Source organism: Pristis pectinata, chromosome 17, assembly GCF_009764475.1.
Source record: "Pristis pectinata isolate sPriPec2 chromosome 17, sPriPec2.1.pri, whole genome shotgun sequence".
Classification (NCBI taxonomy): domain Eukaryota; kingdom Metazoa; phylum Chordata; class Chondrichthyes; order Rhinopristiformes; family Pristidae; genus Pristis; species Pristis pectinata.
In genome coordinates this window covers 37,479,917-37,492,170 of record NC_067421.1, presented here as the reverse complement: position 1 = coordinate 37,492,170, position 12,254 = coordinate 37,479,917, and the positions used below count along the sequence as shown (strand labels likewise).

At 42.0% G+C, this 12,254-nt stretch overlaps 1 protein-coding gene across 1 annotated transcript; it reads left to right on the top strand.

Annotated features, from left to right (window-relative positions):
* The first annotated feature begins 388 nt into the window (after positions 1–388).
* On the top strand, positions 389–11,990 carry sdf2l1 (stromal cell-derived factor 2-like 1). Its single transcript, XM_052032103.1, has 3 exons — positions 389–616; positions 4,827–5,023; positions 10,622–11,990. Exons 1-3 carry the CDS (start codon positions 448–450, stop codon positions 10,898–10,900), a joined length of 645 nt encoding a protein of 214 aa, XP_051888063.1. The 5' UTR covers positions 389–447; the 3' UTR covers positions 10,901–11,990.
* Positions 11,991–12,254: the final 264 nt, after the last annotated feature.

Genomic DNA, 12,254 nt, shown 5'->3' with positions numbered 1-12,254 from the left:
ATGGAGAAGGTCGACGTGTGCCCAGCGCAGGGTTCCCCCGCCGATTTGAATGACATCGGCCAACGATCCCGCCTTTTTCGTGACAGCCCAATCAGCGAGGAGCACGCCTTTCGTCCGTGTGTCATTGATGTCCGTCTTAGCCAATAGAAATGGATATCGTCACCAGAAGGTGGGGTTTGCTCCGGGGCGGGTGGGGGGTATTGGCCAATCGCATGTGCTGGCCTGCGAGGACGGTTGAGATTGCGCACGGCGGGCGGGTGGTGGCAGCCGTTGATTGGCTACCGTGGTGAGGGAGGGCGGGAGGTGGCCGGGGCAGCGGGCAGTTGATTGGCTGCCGGTGGGAGGGAGGGCGGGAGGTGGCCGGGGCAGCGGGCAGTTGATTGGCTGCGGGAGGGAGGGCGGGGAAGGCGCGGGAGGCGGCCGGGGCAACGGCCAGTTGCCCGCGCCATGGCGAGGCTGGGAGCCCGAGCTCGGAGCTCCGCGCTGGGGTTGGTCCTGTGCGCGCTGCTCGCCGCCGCCTCCGAGCAGCCGTACGTCACCTGCGGCTCGGTGGTGAAGCTGCTCAACAACCGGCACAACGTGCGGCTGCACTCGCACGACGTGAAGTACGGCTCGGGTAAGCGGCGCGCGTCTTTCCCTCCTCCCTGGTGATGCCTGCTGCAGGCGAATAGCTGCTCCTCCGGGTGGGCCGGTGCTGGGGACACGGCTTGCCCCCAGACGGTACTAAACCTCACGGCATCTCCTGGGGCACTGGGAGACCCCTTTCCTGATCTACTGAGGTCAACGACAGACCCCCCCCCCCTCAACATTCTGAGGCACTGAGGTTAACGCCAGACCCTTCCCCCCCACCTCAACATTCTGGGGCACTGAGGTCAACGCCAGAACCCCCCACCCCCCTTCAACATTCTGGGGCACTGAGGTCGAGGCCAGACCCCCCCCCCACCTCAACATTCTGGGGCACTGAGGTCAACGCCAGATCCCCCCTCAACATTCTGGGGCACTGAGGTCAACGCTAGTCCTGCCCCCCCCCCCCCAACATCCTGGGGCACTGAGGTCAATGCCAGACCCCACCCCTTCAACATCCTGGGGCACTCAGGTCAATGCCAGACCCCCCCCCCCTTTCAACATTCTGGGGCACTGAGGTCAACGCCAGAATCCCCCCCCTCCCCACTCCTTTCAACATCCTGGGGCACTGAGGTCAATGCCAGACCCCCTCCCCTCCACATTCTTGGCCACTGTCGATGCCAACCCCCCCCCCCAAAACATCCTGGGACACTGAGGTCAATGGCACCCCTTCCTTCCTGAAATCCTAAATCCTGGGGTACTGAGGTTGATACCTGATTGAAACTCGCCTTTTTCCTCACCCCCCCACTCTCAAAAAATCCCTCCCAAATCCTATGGCATTGAAGGTTAACATTTTCTCCAGTCCTTGGGCAGTGGCAGAAACCAGCTCCCTCCCTCCCATCTGCCCGAATCTAGGACAATAACATCAATGCTAGGTCCTCCAGCCAAAATTCTAGTGCACTGAAGTTGCTGCAGCCCCTCAAAATAAAAATATTGGTGTATCGTGTCCAATGTTGCAAAAAAAGACAACCTGCTGAGATACTGAGGTCAATGTCAGACTGTGCCCCATTCCTTCCAAATAGTCTGGCACTGAGAATGCTGATATTTGTATTCCTCCCTACAAGCCCTTGGTCCTTCAAACTTCTGGGACCACGGTGGTCAGTACTAGATTCCCTTCCCTTGAAATGCTGGTTCTAGTTCATCTGTGATAGCTTCAGTCGTGGTAGGTAGGGAGTCAAACGGGAGATGTGTATGGTTCATCTTCCTTGTTGCTGCCATCCTTATTGCTGTTGGTCACCCTTGATGTTGTATGATAAGTGTACAAGGTGCAATGAAATTCCTCATGTAAAGCTTACAGAGTAAACAGTATACATGGTGGTAATAAGTACAGTGCCAAGAGTGAAACAACAGAATGGTGTAGAAATTGGAATTGATTTATTATTGTCACTTGTACTGAGGTACAGTGGAAGAACTTGTTTTGTATACTGTTCGTACAGATTAATTCATTACACAGTGCATTAAGGTAGTACAAGGTAATACAGAATGCAAAATAGAGTGTCTCAGCTACAGAGAAAGAAAGTGCAGGTGGACAATAAGGTGTAAGGTCATAATGAGATTGCAGTGCAATTTGAAGTTGTGCAAAAAGAAATGCTAAAGTGACAATAACAAAATAACAGGTAGAGTTAAGAGTCTGAGAACATGGCAGCACCAGCAGGAAGGGGGTGTGAAAGAGGTGATTGGATCAGAAGTCTGTTAGCAGTTGGGAAGAATCTGTTCTTGTGTCTTTTTGTCTGGGCTTTCAAGCTCCCATATCATCTTGAAGGTAGAAGAGAGAAAAAGCGATGAATCAGATGATAGGTGGGCATCTTGTACCAGTCAAGGTCAAACAGTGTGGTTCTGAGCGGTTGGGGGTGTCCTGTGAATCTGCTGCATTTCCACACTTCAAATAAAGAGCAAAACTGAGCGGTTAACAAGATGTTTGCCTAAACCGTGCATAGAAATTCATCCCTGTTTGGCAATTCCATGTATGCTGTATAGTTGAGTTGCAGTATTCTGCCTCTGAGTGCTGTGGCAAGAATTTCGTGGGGAAACTACAATGCACTGACAATAATCTAGTCTCTGTGTTATTGATTGGGGACAAATTTTGAGGTATGTCTTCCACCTGACGACATTTGGGAATTTCATTTGATTTTTTTTATCAAGGCAGGAATGGTGTGGATGACAATATGACCTATGTTGTGAACAAAAGAACACTTGGTTCTTGCTGCTTTAATTTGTTCCTTTGCTGCAGGCAAGCCCTGTAGTGGTGACACAGAATCTGTTCAGGACACCATGTACTGATTCAAATGAAAAGAATTCAAATAAGCAGGAAGGTCTGCTTCTTGGAAGTTTTCAGAGGGTGCAGGTGCCTGACCCAAGATAGCAGTAATTAAGAGTTTGTTGCAAAGATTCCAAGTTGCAAAATTTTTTTTTATAAACTCAGTCATTATCAACTGACATGAGTTATAAATTTTAATTTCTGTAGTATTTTTTAAAAAAAATCTACAGCTGTTATGGAGTGATTTGGACTCGGATCCCTGGATTATTAGAACAGACCTGTATATTAGTAATTTAACCACCACCTTGCCACTTACCAGCTTCCTGCTGGTACCAGTAAAATGAAACTTTCAACTCTGAGCAGCAATAGTTAACCAACCATTTGTTTTCTGATTTTAGTTTTTTTCCATCTAAAAATAGAAACAGCTGCAGCTTTGCAAGATTATTCTAGTTTCATTTAGTCATGGTATATCTTGATGTTAATACCATTTGGAAAAGTTAGCCTTATCACTTATTACATGGTTAATTAACGTGGAGAAAATGTTACTAGCCAGTATTTCGATTTTTGTTTCCACACCTTGGTGCTGAAATGTATTTAATGTGATGAGTAACTTTTTACGATTGAAGTATTTACTGTATACAGTGATGTATATTGCTTTGTAGCCCCATTGCCCTTCTCAATGTTTTCAGTTCCCATTTGTCCCGAGAGCAAATGGAAGGCTGTTTTTCATCTACCTAGCCCTTCACCCAGTTTTCTAACTGTACCTTCAAAGCTTTTGGACTCCAGAGATCTCTCCTGGTCCTCCCTGACCCTGCAACCTGCTGTCCCCCCCACATTTCCTCAAGGCCTCTTCTGTGATTATTTGTAGAGTTTTCGAAATCCATGGTATGACCCTTTTGTGCTTCACTCCAAATAACTTTTGTCATTGTCCTTGTGCCTGTAAACTCTTCCTGGGTCCCATTATATATTCCAGACTTCTGATCTTGCACATTTCAGCTATCCCACGATGACTTGCAGTAGGAGTCCCTTCCTTGCTAAAGCCATGAGTAGTGCATTCTGTTTCATTTGATACAAGAACTTGTAGTTTTATCCCAGACTCGTGGCTGCATAGCCTATTCCATTTTCAGTCATAAGTGATTTATAGAGTCATATAGGATAGAAGCAGGTCCTTTGGCCCATAGAACTATCAAGTACCTCTATACAAACTCCATTTTCTAGCAGTTGGCCTGTGGCCTTCAATGCCATGGCATTTTAAGTAGTACATTGTGAGCACTTGAATGTTGTGAGAGTACCTGCTTCACAACCTCTTGAGACAGTGCATCAGAGATTCAAATCACCTGGGTGAAAAATCTCTTCAAGTCCCCTTTAAACTTCCTACCTTTTGCATTAAATATGTGCCCTCTCATTTTAGTCACCTCTTCTAAGGGGAAAGGTTTCCCTCTCCAACTTACCTAAGACCCTGATCATTTCGTAAACTTCAATCGGGTCCCTCCTTCAGCCAGCTTATCTATTCTCTCTGCAGTTGAAATGTTCCATCACATGCAACATCCTGGTGGATGTCCTGTGCATAGTTCTAGTGCAATTGTAGTGTTTAGTTTTATATTGTCTCCTTTTATTGCTCAACACGTGTAGTCTAAAGGGAAAGTTTTGGTTCACTGCTTTCCCTATGGTGAATTAACCCCGTATGAATATTGGATGAAGAGATCATTGAGTTTTATTTGATTTTTTTTTTCATGTCCTTTCCCCACCTCAGTTATCAGTAAACCTCACATGTGATGGTCAGGAAATAGATTGCAGAGAATATAGAATAATCTTTATTTGCAAAGCTATCTTAAAGTGGCAACATAACTTTATGCATTTTGAATAGCAATTGTTTCCTAGCACTTTTGATCTTAAAATTGCGTTGGGATTACTTTATGGTATAATCTCTATTATTTCTCAAAAGGAAGTGGTCAGCAGTCTGTGACTGGTGTGAGTGCTTCAGATGACAGCAACAGCTACTGGACAGTGAGAGGAAAACCAGGCCAGGGTTGTCAGCGAGGAATACCAATCAAATGTGGGCAATCAATACGACTGACACATGTCAACACTGGAAGAAACCTGCACAGTCACCACTTTGTATCACCACTCTCTGGAAACCAGGTATAACCTCTTATTACAATTATGTGCTTCTGATTTGGGCTTAAGTGCAGGGGTCATGATTAAGGAATTTTCAGTGATACAAAAATTAATAATGTGATTGATCAAGAGAAAGCTGTAAAGTGTAGGAGGAATAGGTGGGTCAGGTGGGCAGAAAAGGGGCAAAAGGCATTGAATGAGTGTGAGGTAAAGTGTTTGGGGAGAGCAGAAGAAACAAGGGAATTCAGGATAAATGCAGGAATACTAATAAGAGTTAGAAGGATAAGTACCTTGGACTGCATGTCCATTGATGCATGAGCTGCCAGAATGGTTGATAAGGTGAAAAAGAGGATAGTTTTTGTTATTACCCAAGGCATAGAGTAAAACTAATGTTTCTAGCTAAGCTGTTCCAGTACAGCTAAAACACTGGCATCTACCTGACAAATCACATCAGAGCATTTTTCTAAAAGGAGTAGAAGAACATATTTGGATGTACAGTACAACTAATGACTGTTCATCATCATCTTCCAATTGTCAGCCAAGGTCACTTGATGTGGTCACTTAACAATATCCTGCTTGTTGCTTAGTTTGGATTCTCCATAGCACTTGGCTCATGTCACAGAAGTCAAACGTGGACAAGAACATCGTATTCCCAGAGCTGATTTGGAAGTGACTACCATTGATGTCAACAGCATACATCTCAGTGGTCAAAGAGTTTGTGGCAAAGCTGAAGTCAAAGGGCATTAAATGGAAAACTCAAGTGGCTGGAGTCATAGCTAACGCAAAAGATTTTTGTGGGTATTGGCAGTCAGTTCAGCACCAAGGCATTGTTTCTGGAGTTCCTCTGGCAGTGCCTTGAAGATGGCCATCTTCAGCCTCATCATTGAGTGTTCTTGCTCCTTTGGCAAAGTGGAGACGTTTGCAATTCAGTTCCATTTGCAACTTCATTGATAATGTGGAGGCTGTTTGTCTGCACCAAGGCCTGAACAGTCGTAGGAAAGAGGTCATGATTCTTTAAAAGAACATTACAACTAGTCTCTTCCCCTTCTAAATGTTGCAACAAAGTCTGCCCTTGCTACTGCCCTTAGCAGAACATCCCAGAGTCTAACCATTGCATAAAAATAATTTCCCCATGTTCACTTTCATTCTGTGTCCCCTAGGACTTGATTCCTTCACAAATGGGAACAGTTTTCCCTCTATCAACTGTCTATATTTATTGTGATTTTAAATATATCAGATTCCTTTGGAATATCCTCTATTCCAGGGAAGTAACCCCTGCTTCTCCATCTATAAATGGATCTAGTGAATCTCATCCATTGAATAACTTAAGTGACACTCTTCTGTATCCTCTAAGGTCTTGGCACCTCACTTAAGAACAGTGCAAAGAAGCAGTACAGGAACTCCAGCTGGAGTTGCACCAGTGTTTTATAAAAGTTTATCATTCCTGCTCTGCTCTCGTACCCTTTGCCCTTGATTTATAAAACCTGGGATATGCTATGTTTTCTTTGGCTACTTTTTCAATGTGCTCTGACACTTTCTATGAACTATGCATCTACATCGCAAGATTGCAGTTCTTGTACCCCTTTGAGAATTGTGCACTGGTTGAAAGTGCTGCTTAATCTTCTTAGCAAAATATAACACCTTACATTTCTTAGAATTAAATTTCATCTGCTACCAATCCACTCATCCCACCAGTCTGTTTATATCTCTGAAGCCTATTACCATCTTCCACACAAATAACTATAATTCAGTTTTGTTCTTGGTAAATTTGGAAACTGTCCCGTGGACTCATTAACACATCATCATATTCATTAACATATTCATTATATCTTCTTGCAATGTGGGAGGCCATTTGCTGACTCGGAGAAAATCCATTCCCCTTATTTCCATGCAACCTGCTCTCTCTCCTTCACATTATGGAGGGGTTGTGTTCTGTAACTAATCCTTTTTTTCCCCCCACTGAATCCCATGTTATAAATGGAAATATGTAGCTGAACCTTGTTGCTATCTCAGTTGCTTTGATCCAGGAAACCCCAGAGTGCCAGATATCTTGCATTACTTTTAACATTGGGGTATGGTTTCAGCACTTAATCTTTCAGTGTTGCTAATGCCTATTCATGAATGATCATTTTGTGCTTTGATCTCAATGAGTCCTTTTTTTAAAGTTTCAGGATCAGGTTATTATCACTGACGTGTTGTGAGACTTGTTTTGTGGCAGCAGTACAGTGCAAGACAAAGACATAAAAATTATTTAAAGTTACAAATATAAATAGTGCAAAAGAGGAATAATGAGGTAGTGTTCGTGGACCATTCACAAATCTGATCGCGGAGGGGAAGAAGCTGATTGGAGCCTCCATACCAGGCTTATCACAAAGGTTTGCACTTGTATGCACATTAACACTTCTCAAACACTTCTGCTTTAATGAATTACTTTGAAGTGGAGTGTCTATTATGTTACCAAAATTGTCAGCCAGATAACAAAAATGCTAGAAACCTACACAGTGATGTTGAGACCACACGAACTGCTGGCATTTAGCAGCTTTCGGATAAGTAAATCCTGAATGTGTATGGGACTGCTATAAGCTTGCGATTAGCTGAGTGATGGATGCCAGCCTATTTGTTACCTTGCCCCATTGCTGGGGTCCATATAGAGTGCAACGGCAGAGCCATTGGCTGGATTTCCCAGCATTGCACTGGGAGTTCATTTCTCTGATCCTATGCCAGTCACACCTGTAAATTCAGCGGTTCGTATTTGGCATTTTAAGTAGACCTTGGTCTATTAACATGTTTTCAATTAATTTTATTTTTAGTTATTGAATAACTTTGATACAGTATGCCCTGCATTTTTTACATAAATTCCATAAAAGTGAATTTTCATTCTGTATCTTAAATATTTTGGTAACTAGGCCGTGGCTGAAGCATCTTCCCCTTTGACGTCTCCCATTGTTAATTACAGTTTTGCTTGCCAAACTTTTGATTCTGGTTTACCTAGGCCATATCTGTTCTCATACCATTAAAATTGGCCCTTCTGGAGTGGTTTGTATCTTTTTCCATAGTCATTCTAAATAGTTATTCGATAATTGCTGTTTCCTAGATATTCCTGCACTGGATACTCAGACTGGCACATTTCCCAGAACCACGTCCAGCAATGCAGCCTTCCTCATTGGGCCAAAAACATGAACAAAGTTCTCCTGAATACATTTCAGAAACTCCTTGCCTTTGCCTCTTATTGTTACTGCTGTCTTGGTCTACATTTGGATAATTGAAATGCTCCATTTCACTCCTGTCTTTTTTGCATACCTTTGTAACTTGTGTGTTCTTTCAGATCCTTCCCATTGGTTGTTGGCCTGTAGAATAGTTCCAGTAGTGTTATTGTATCTATATTTGAATCTAAACAGATTCTGACCTTGAGCATTCCGGGATATTCTTTCTACCACTGCATTATTCTTCTTTATCATTATTACCACTTCCCTCCTTTTTTCCTTCCTTCATTTCAGGAGCACTTTGCATCTAGGAATATTTAGAAACAATTTCTGCCCTTTTACTTAAATTGTAAATTGGTTTATTACTGTCGCATGTACCAAGGTACAGTGGAAAAAAGAGGGAATTGCAATATTGTGAGGACATTGTAATCCCACATGGGTAATGTGAATTAATGGCAAGAAACATTTGTGCTACATGTGCCAGGTAATAATCTTCAGTAAAAGAGTCTAACTGAACACCCCTTGATATTTCCTAAACCTACTATCATCATCATCATTCTTGGTCAATATTGACCAGAAGCTTAACTGGACCAGACTAAGGATTACAGCTGCAAGTGCAGGCTGGAGGTTGGTATCCCGTAGTCAGTAATTTGACTACTGACCTGCAGCCTTTTCACTCAAGAAATCAAGAATATGATGGAATGCTCCCCACTTACCTGAATGGGTACAGCTCCAAGTTAAGAAGCTCATCAGCATCCTCGAGAAAATGGCCAGTTTGTTTGCCATTCCCTCCCATAGTGGTACACTTCTTGCAAAAAAAAAAAAAAAATTCCTGTAATAACTCGCCAGGACACCTTAATTGGAGTCCCCCAGATGTGGGTTGAACAACCCGGAAGGATAAAGGCAGAAGCACAAGGGGATGCCACCATCTATAGGTGCTTTCCCAAGTCAGGTGCTATGCATCCTGAGTTTAAAATATGTTGTCTTTATTGGCATTAGGTCAAAATTCTGGAATTCCCTTCTTACTGGCACAGATGCAGAAGGATTATATGGAGGCTGCTGTGGATCAAGACCATAACCTTCACAAGGGAAGTCAGGATGGGAATTAAATGCTGGCCTTGCCAGTGATGCCCATACATGAATGTAACATACACTAGAGGTTAGGGTACAGTGTGCACTTCCGTTCAGCAATGATGGGAAGGATATGTTGGAGAAGGTACAGAGAAGATCAACTAGGATGTAGCCAAGACTGGAGAATTTAGTTAGAGCAATTGTTCACTTCAGCTGGGTTGTTTTTGTTGAGGTTTTACTGAGTATTATAAAATCAAAGTTCTCGGGGTCCTAACTATCTACTTTATTTTCCTGAACTGTTTAACAACCAGGAAGCACAGATTGAAAGCAGAGGTGTTCAGGTGAGGATTTTGTCCCCACCAAAGGGAAGGTGTGGGTTTGGAACTCTGCTTGAAAGAATAGTGGGGAAAGAACACTCATTGTGTTTAAGAAGTACTTGTACGTAGACTAGGTGCTCTAACCTACAAGGCTGAAAATGAGGATAAGGATATTTTTGGATAGTGGAGACCTTGTAGGCTGAATGGTGTACATCCACTTCAAAATTTTGTTTGTTATGCGTGTAGAGAGCTGAAATACGTTGTTTAACACTTGTAGTGTGATAGCTGAAATGATTGCATGGCCAACCATAGAGAATGCTTAGGTAAAATATTGTGTGATATATAAAGATTTGTTTTATTGTAGTGATAAAATGGATAATTGTTGCAAATTACTTTCTCTTCCCAGTACCTTGTACCTTTTTAAATCATCTTCTCACATTTAGTGTGATGTCTTTTTATGAGAGTTTCAGGTGGGATGCAACATGCCCTTATTATTGCATCAGGAATTTTATGGCCCTTTTGTTTTGGTCCTGATTTTTTTTGTATTTTTGTTCTTGGTTTGTGTCTTTTACAGGTCCTTTCTATTGTGAAACAATGTTCTTATTTATTATGTTAGGTTATCATCTTTTGCAGATCAGGGAAATGCACTGAAGTAAATGGAAATAAAGCCATGCATTTGTATACCACCACTTCTCAGTATTGGGATGTCCCCAAAATGTTCTGGAAAAATGAAATGTTTTACATTGTATTTTCAGATGTAGTTTAAGAAATCTGACAGTGAGTTTGCACATTATAAGCTCTCATGAACAGCTAAGAAACAAGGAACATGTGTTTTGGTGATGAGTGAAATGTGTTCTCCAAGATTGGTAGGAGGCATGTGAAGGAGAAACTGATCTCAGTTTAATATTTCATCCAAAAGATGAGACCTTGTGTTTGGTACTAGTTTTACCTATGCTAGTAATGGTGCTGGTATTTACTTAAGTGTTGGTGTGATCGTTCTAGTGCTAATCTTGCATCACTTTATCATGTAGGAAGTAAGTGCTTTTGGTGAAAATGGAGAAGGAGACGACTTGGACGTTTGGACTGTACAGTGCAGTGGAACAAGTTGGGAGCGTGATGACGATGTTCGCTTCAAGCACGTAGGAACCCAGGCCTTTCTAACAATAACAGGAGAGCAGTATGGTCATCCAATCAGGGGTCAGCTTGAAGTTCACGGCACATTTAGCCCCAATATCGACAATTACTGGACAGTAATGGAAGGTGTCTTCATCAAGCCGAGTGCTGAGCCATTCAAACATGATGAACTGTAGGTTTATTTAAATAAGACTATTTGGGGAAGTGAGGCCAGTAAGAAATTGTTGCATTGTTTGCAACTGACAATTTACTTTATTCTGTCTGGAGTCATGGTTTGTACAGTGAAAATCAATTGTACTGATCTTTTCTATACTTTAAGTTTCTAACAAAATGGAAGTATATTTAAAACAGTTTTGTGCAAGTAAAAATGCACATGTTCAACTGAATACTTTTGCTTTAATTTTCAGTAACAAGTTCTGAACTAGCAATCAAAGTACTGGAAATATACTTTTTAAAGTGGTCTGCATGTCAGATTCTCCATCCCAAAAGTTGTAAACTCCATTTGCATTTTTTTTTGTCCTTTAGCTTGTTTCTTTTAAAATAAAATGAAAGTGTATTCTGTAGAACAATTATCTGAAAAGAGTGGATGCAACTGCAGGAAATAAGCCGGCCATTTAAAGTACTTTCCATTCCACCTACTGCTGAAATTTCCTCCTGTGGCACAAGTTAAGTAAGTTAATGTTCTGCCACATAGGCTGAGTATGACCACTAGTGTAAATGCAGTGGGAATAAAAAGGAGAACTGAAAGTTACTAGTGAGTGCAAGGTAATCTTGTATAGCACTGCAGGTGAAACTAGTTCCCTTTCCAGTTTTAGGCTTGCATTTCTAAATCCACTTTTGTAAGCTCCAAGTTTACTTAATAGTTTTTTCAAAAGAAAAATGTCTTGTGGCACAATTGGCCAGCCACTGTTTATGTTCCACACAGATCTCCTTGAATCGTCCTTCACGTAACCCAAGCAATGTACTCTTTCCCCTTGTGTGTTGAAATAACTTTCCCACAAATGCATCAATGCTATTTGCCTTAACTACTGAAAGGAAGCTTCTCCTGAAATCCTTTTGGCCTTTTATTGGTGGCCATCTTATTTATGATTGCAGTTTTGAGTTTGTGCAAACAAAATGGTGGATGATTTGCTGGATTATTCTAGCTGTAGAGTTGCTGGATTAATTGTTTTGAGTTGTCTAGTAAATTGACAATGAACTGATCAATATTTTGTTCAAAGTTGTTGGAAATATGTTTTAAAATAAAAAAAACTTTTATCTGCTTAATCTTTTTCAATCATCTGTTTATGCAAAGCTGTTTCACCCTGTAAGCAATTGCTACAATTGATTAAATATATTCCATTATAAGATCTCTATAGTGGTACCATTGAGCATTTGGCTAGAAAACACACATTGCTCTTTGGGAGTGGGGGCAACTTAAAGCATGTATTAGGCAAGTGTGCCACATGGTACAGAGTAGGATATTTTGATTTAATCTATGACAGGAATTTTGCTGGTACAACTGGCAACCTCATGCAGGTCACTATCTAA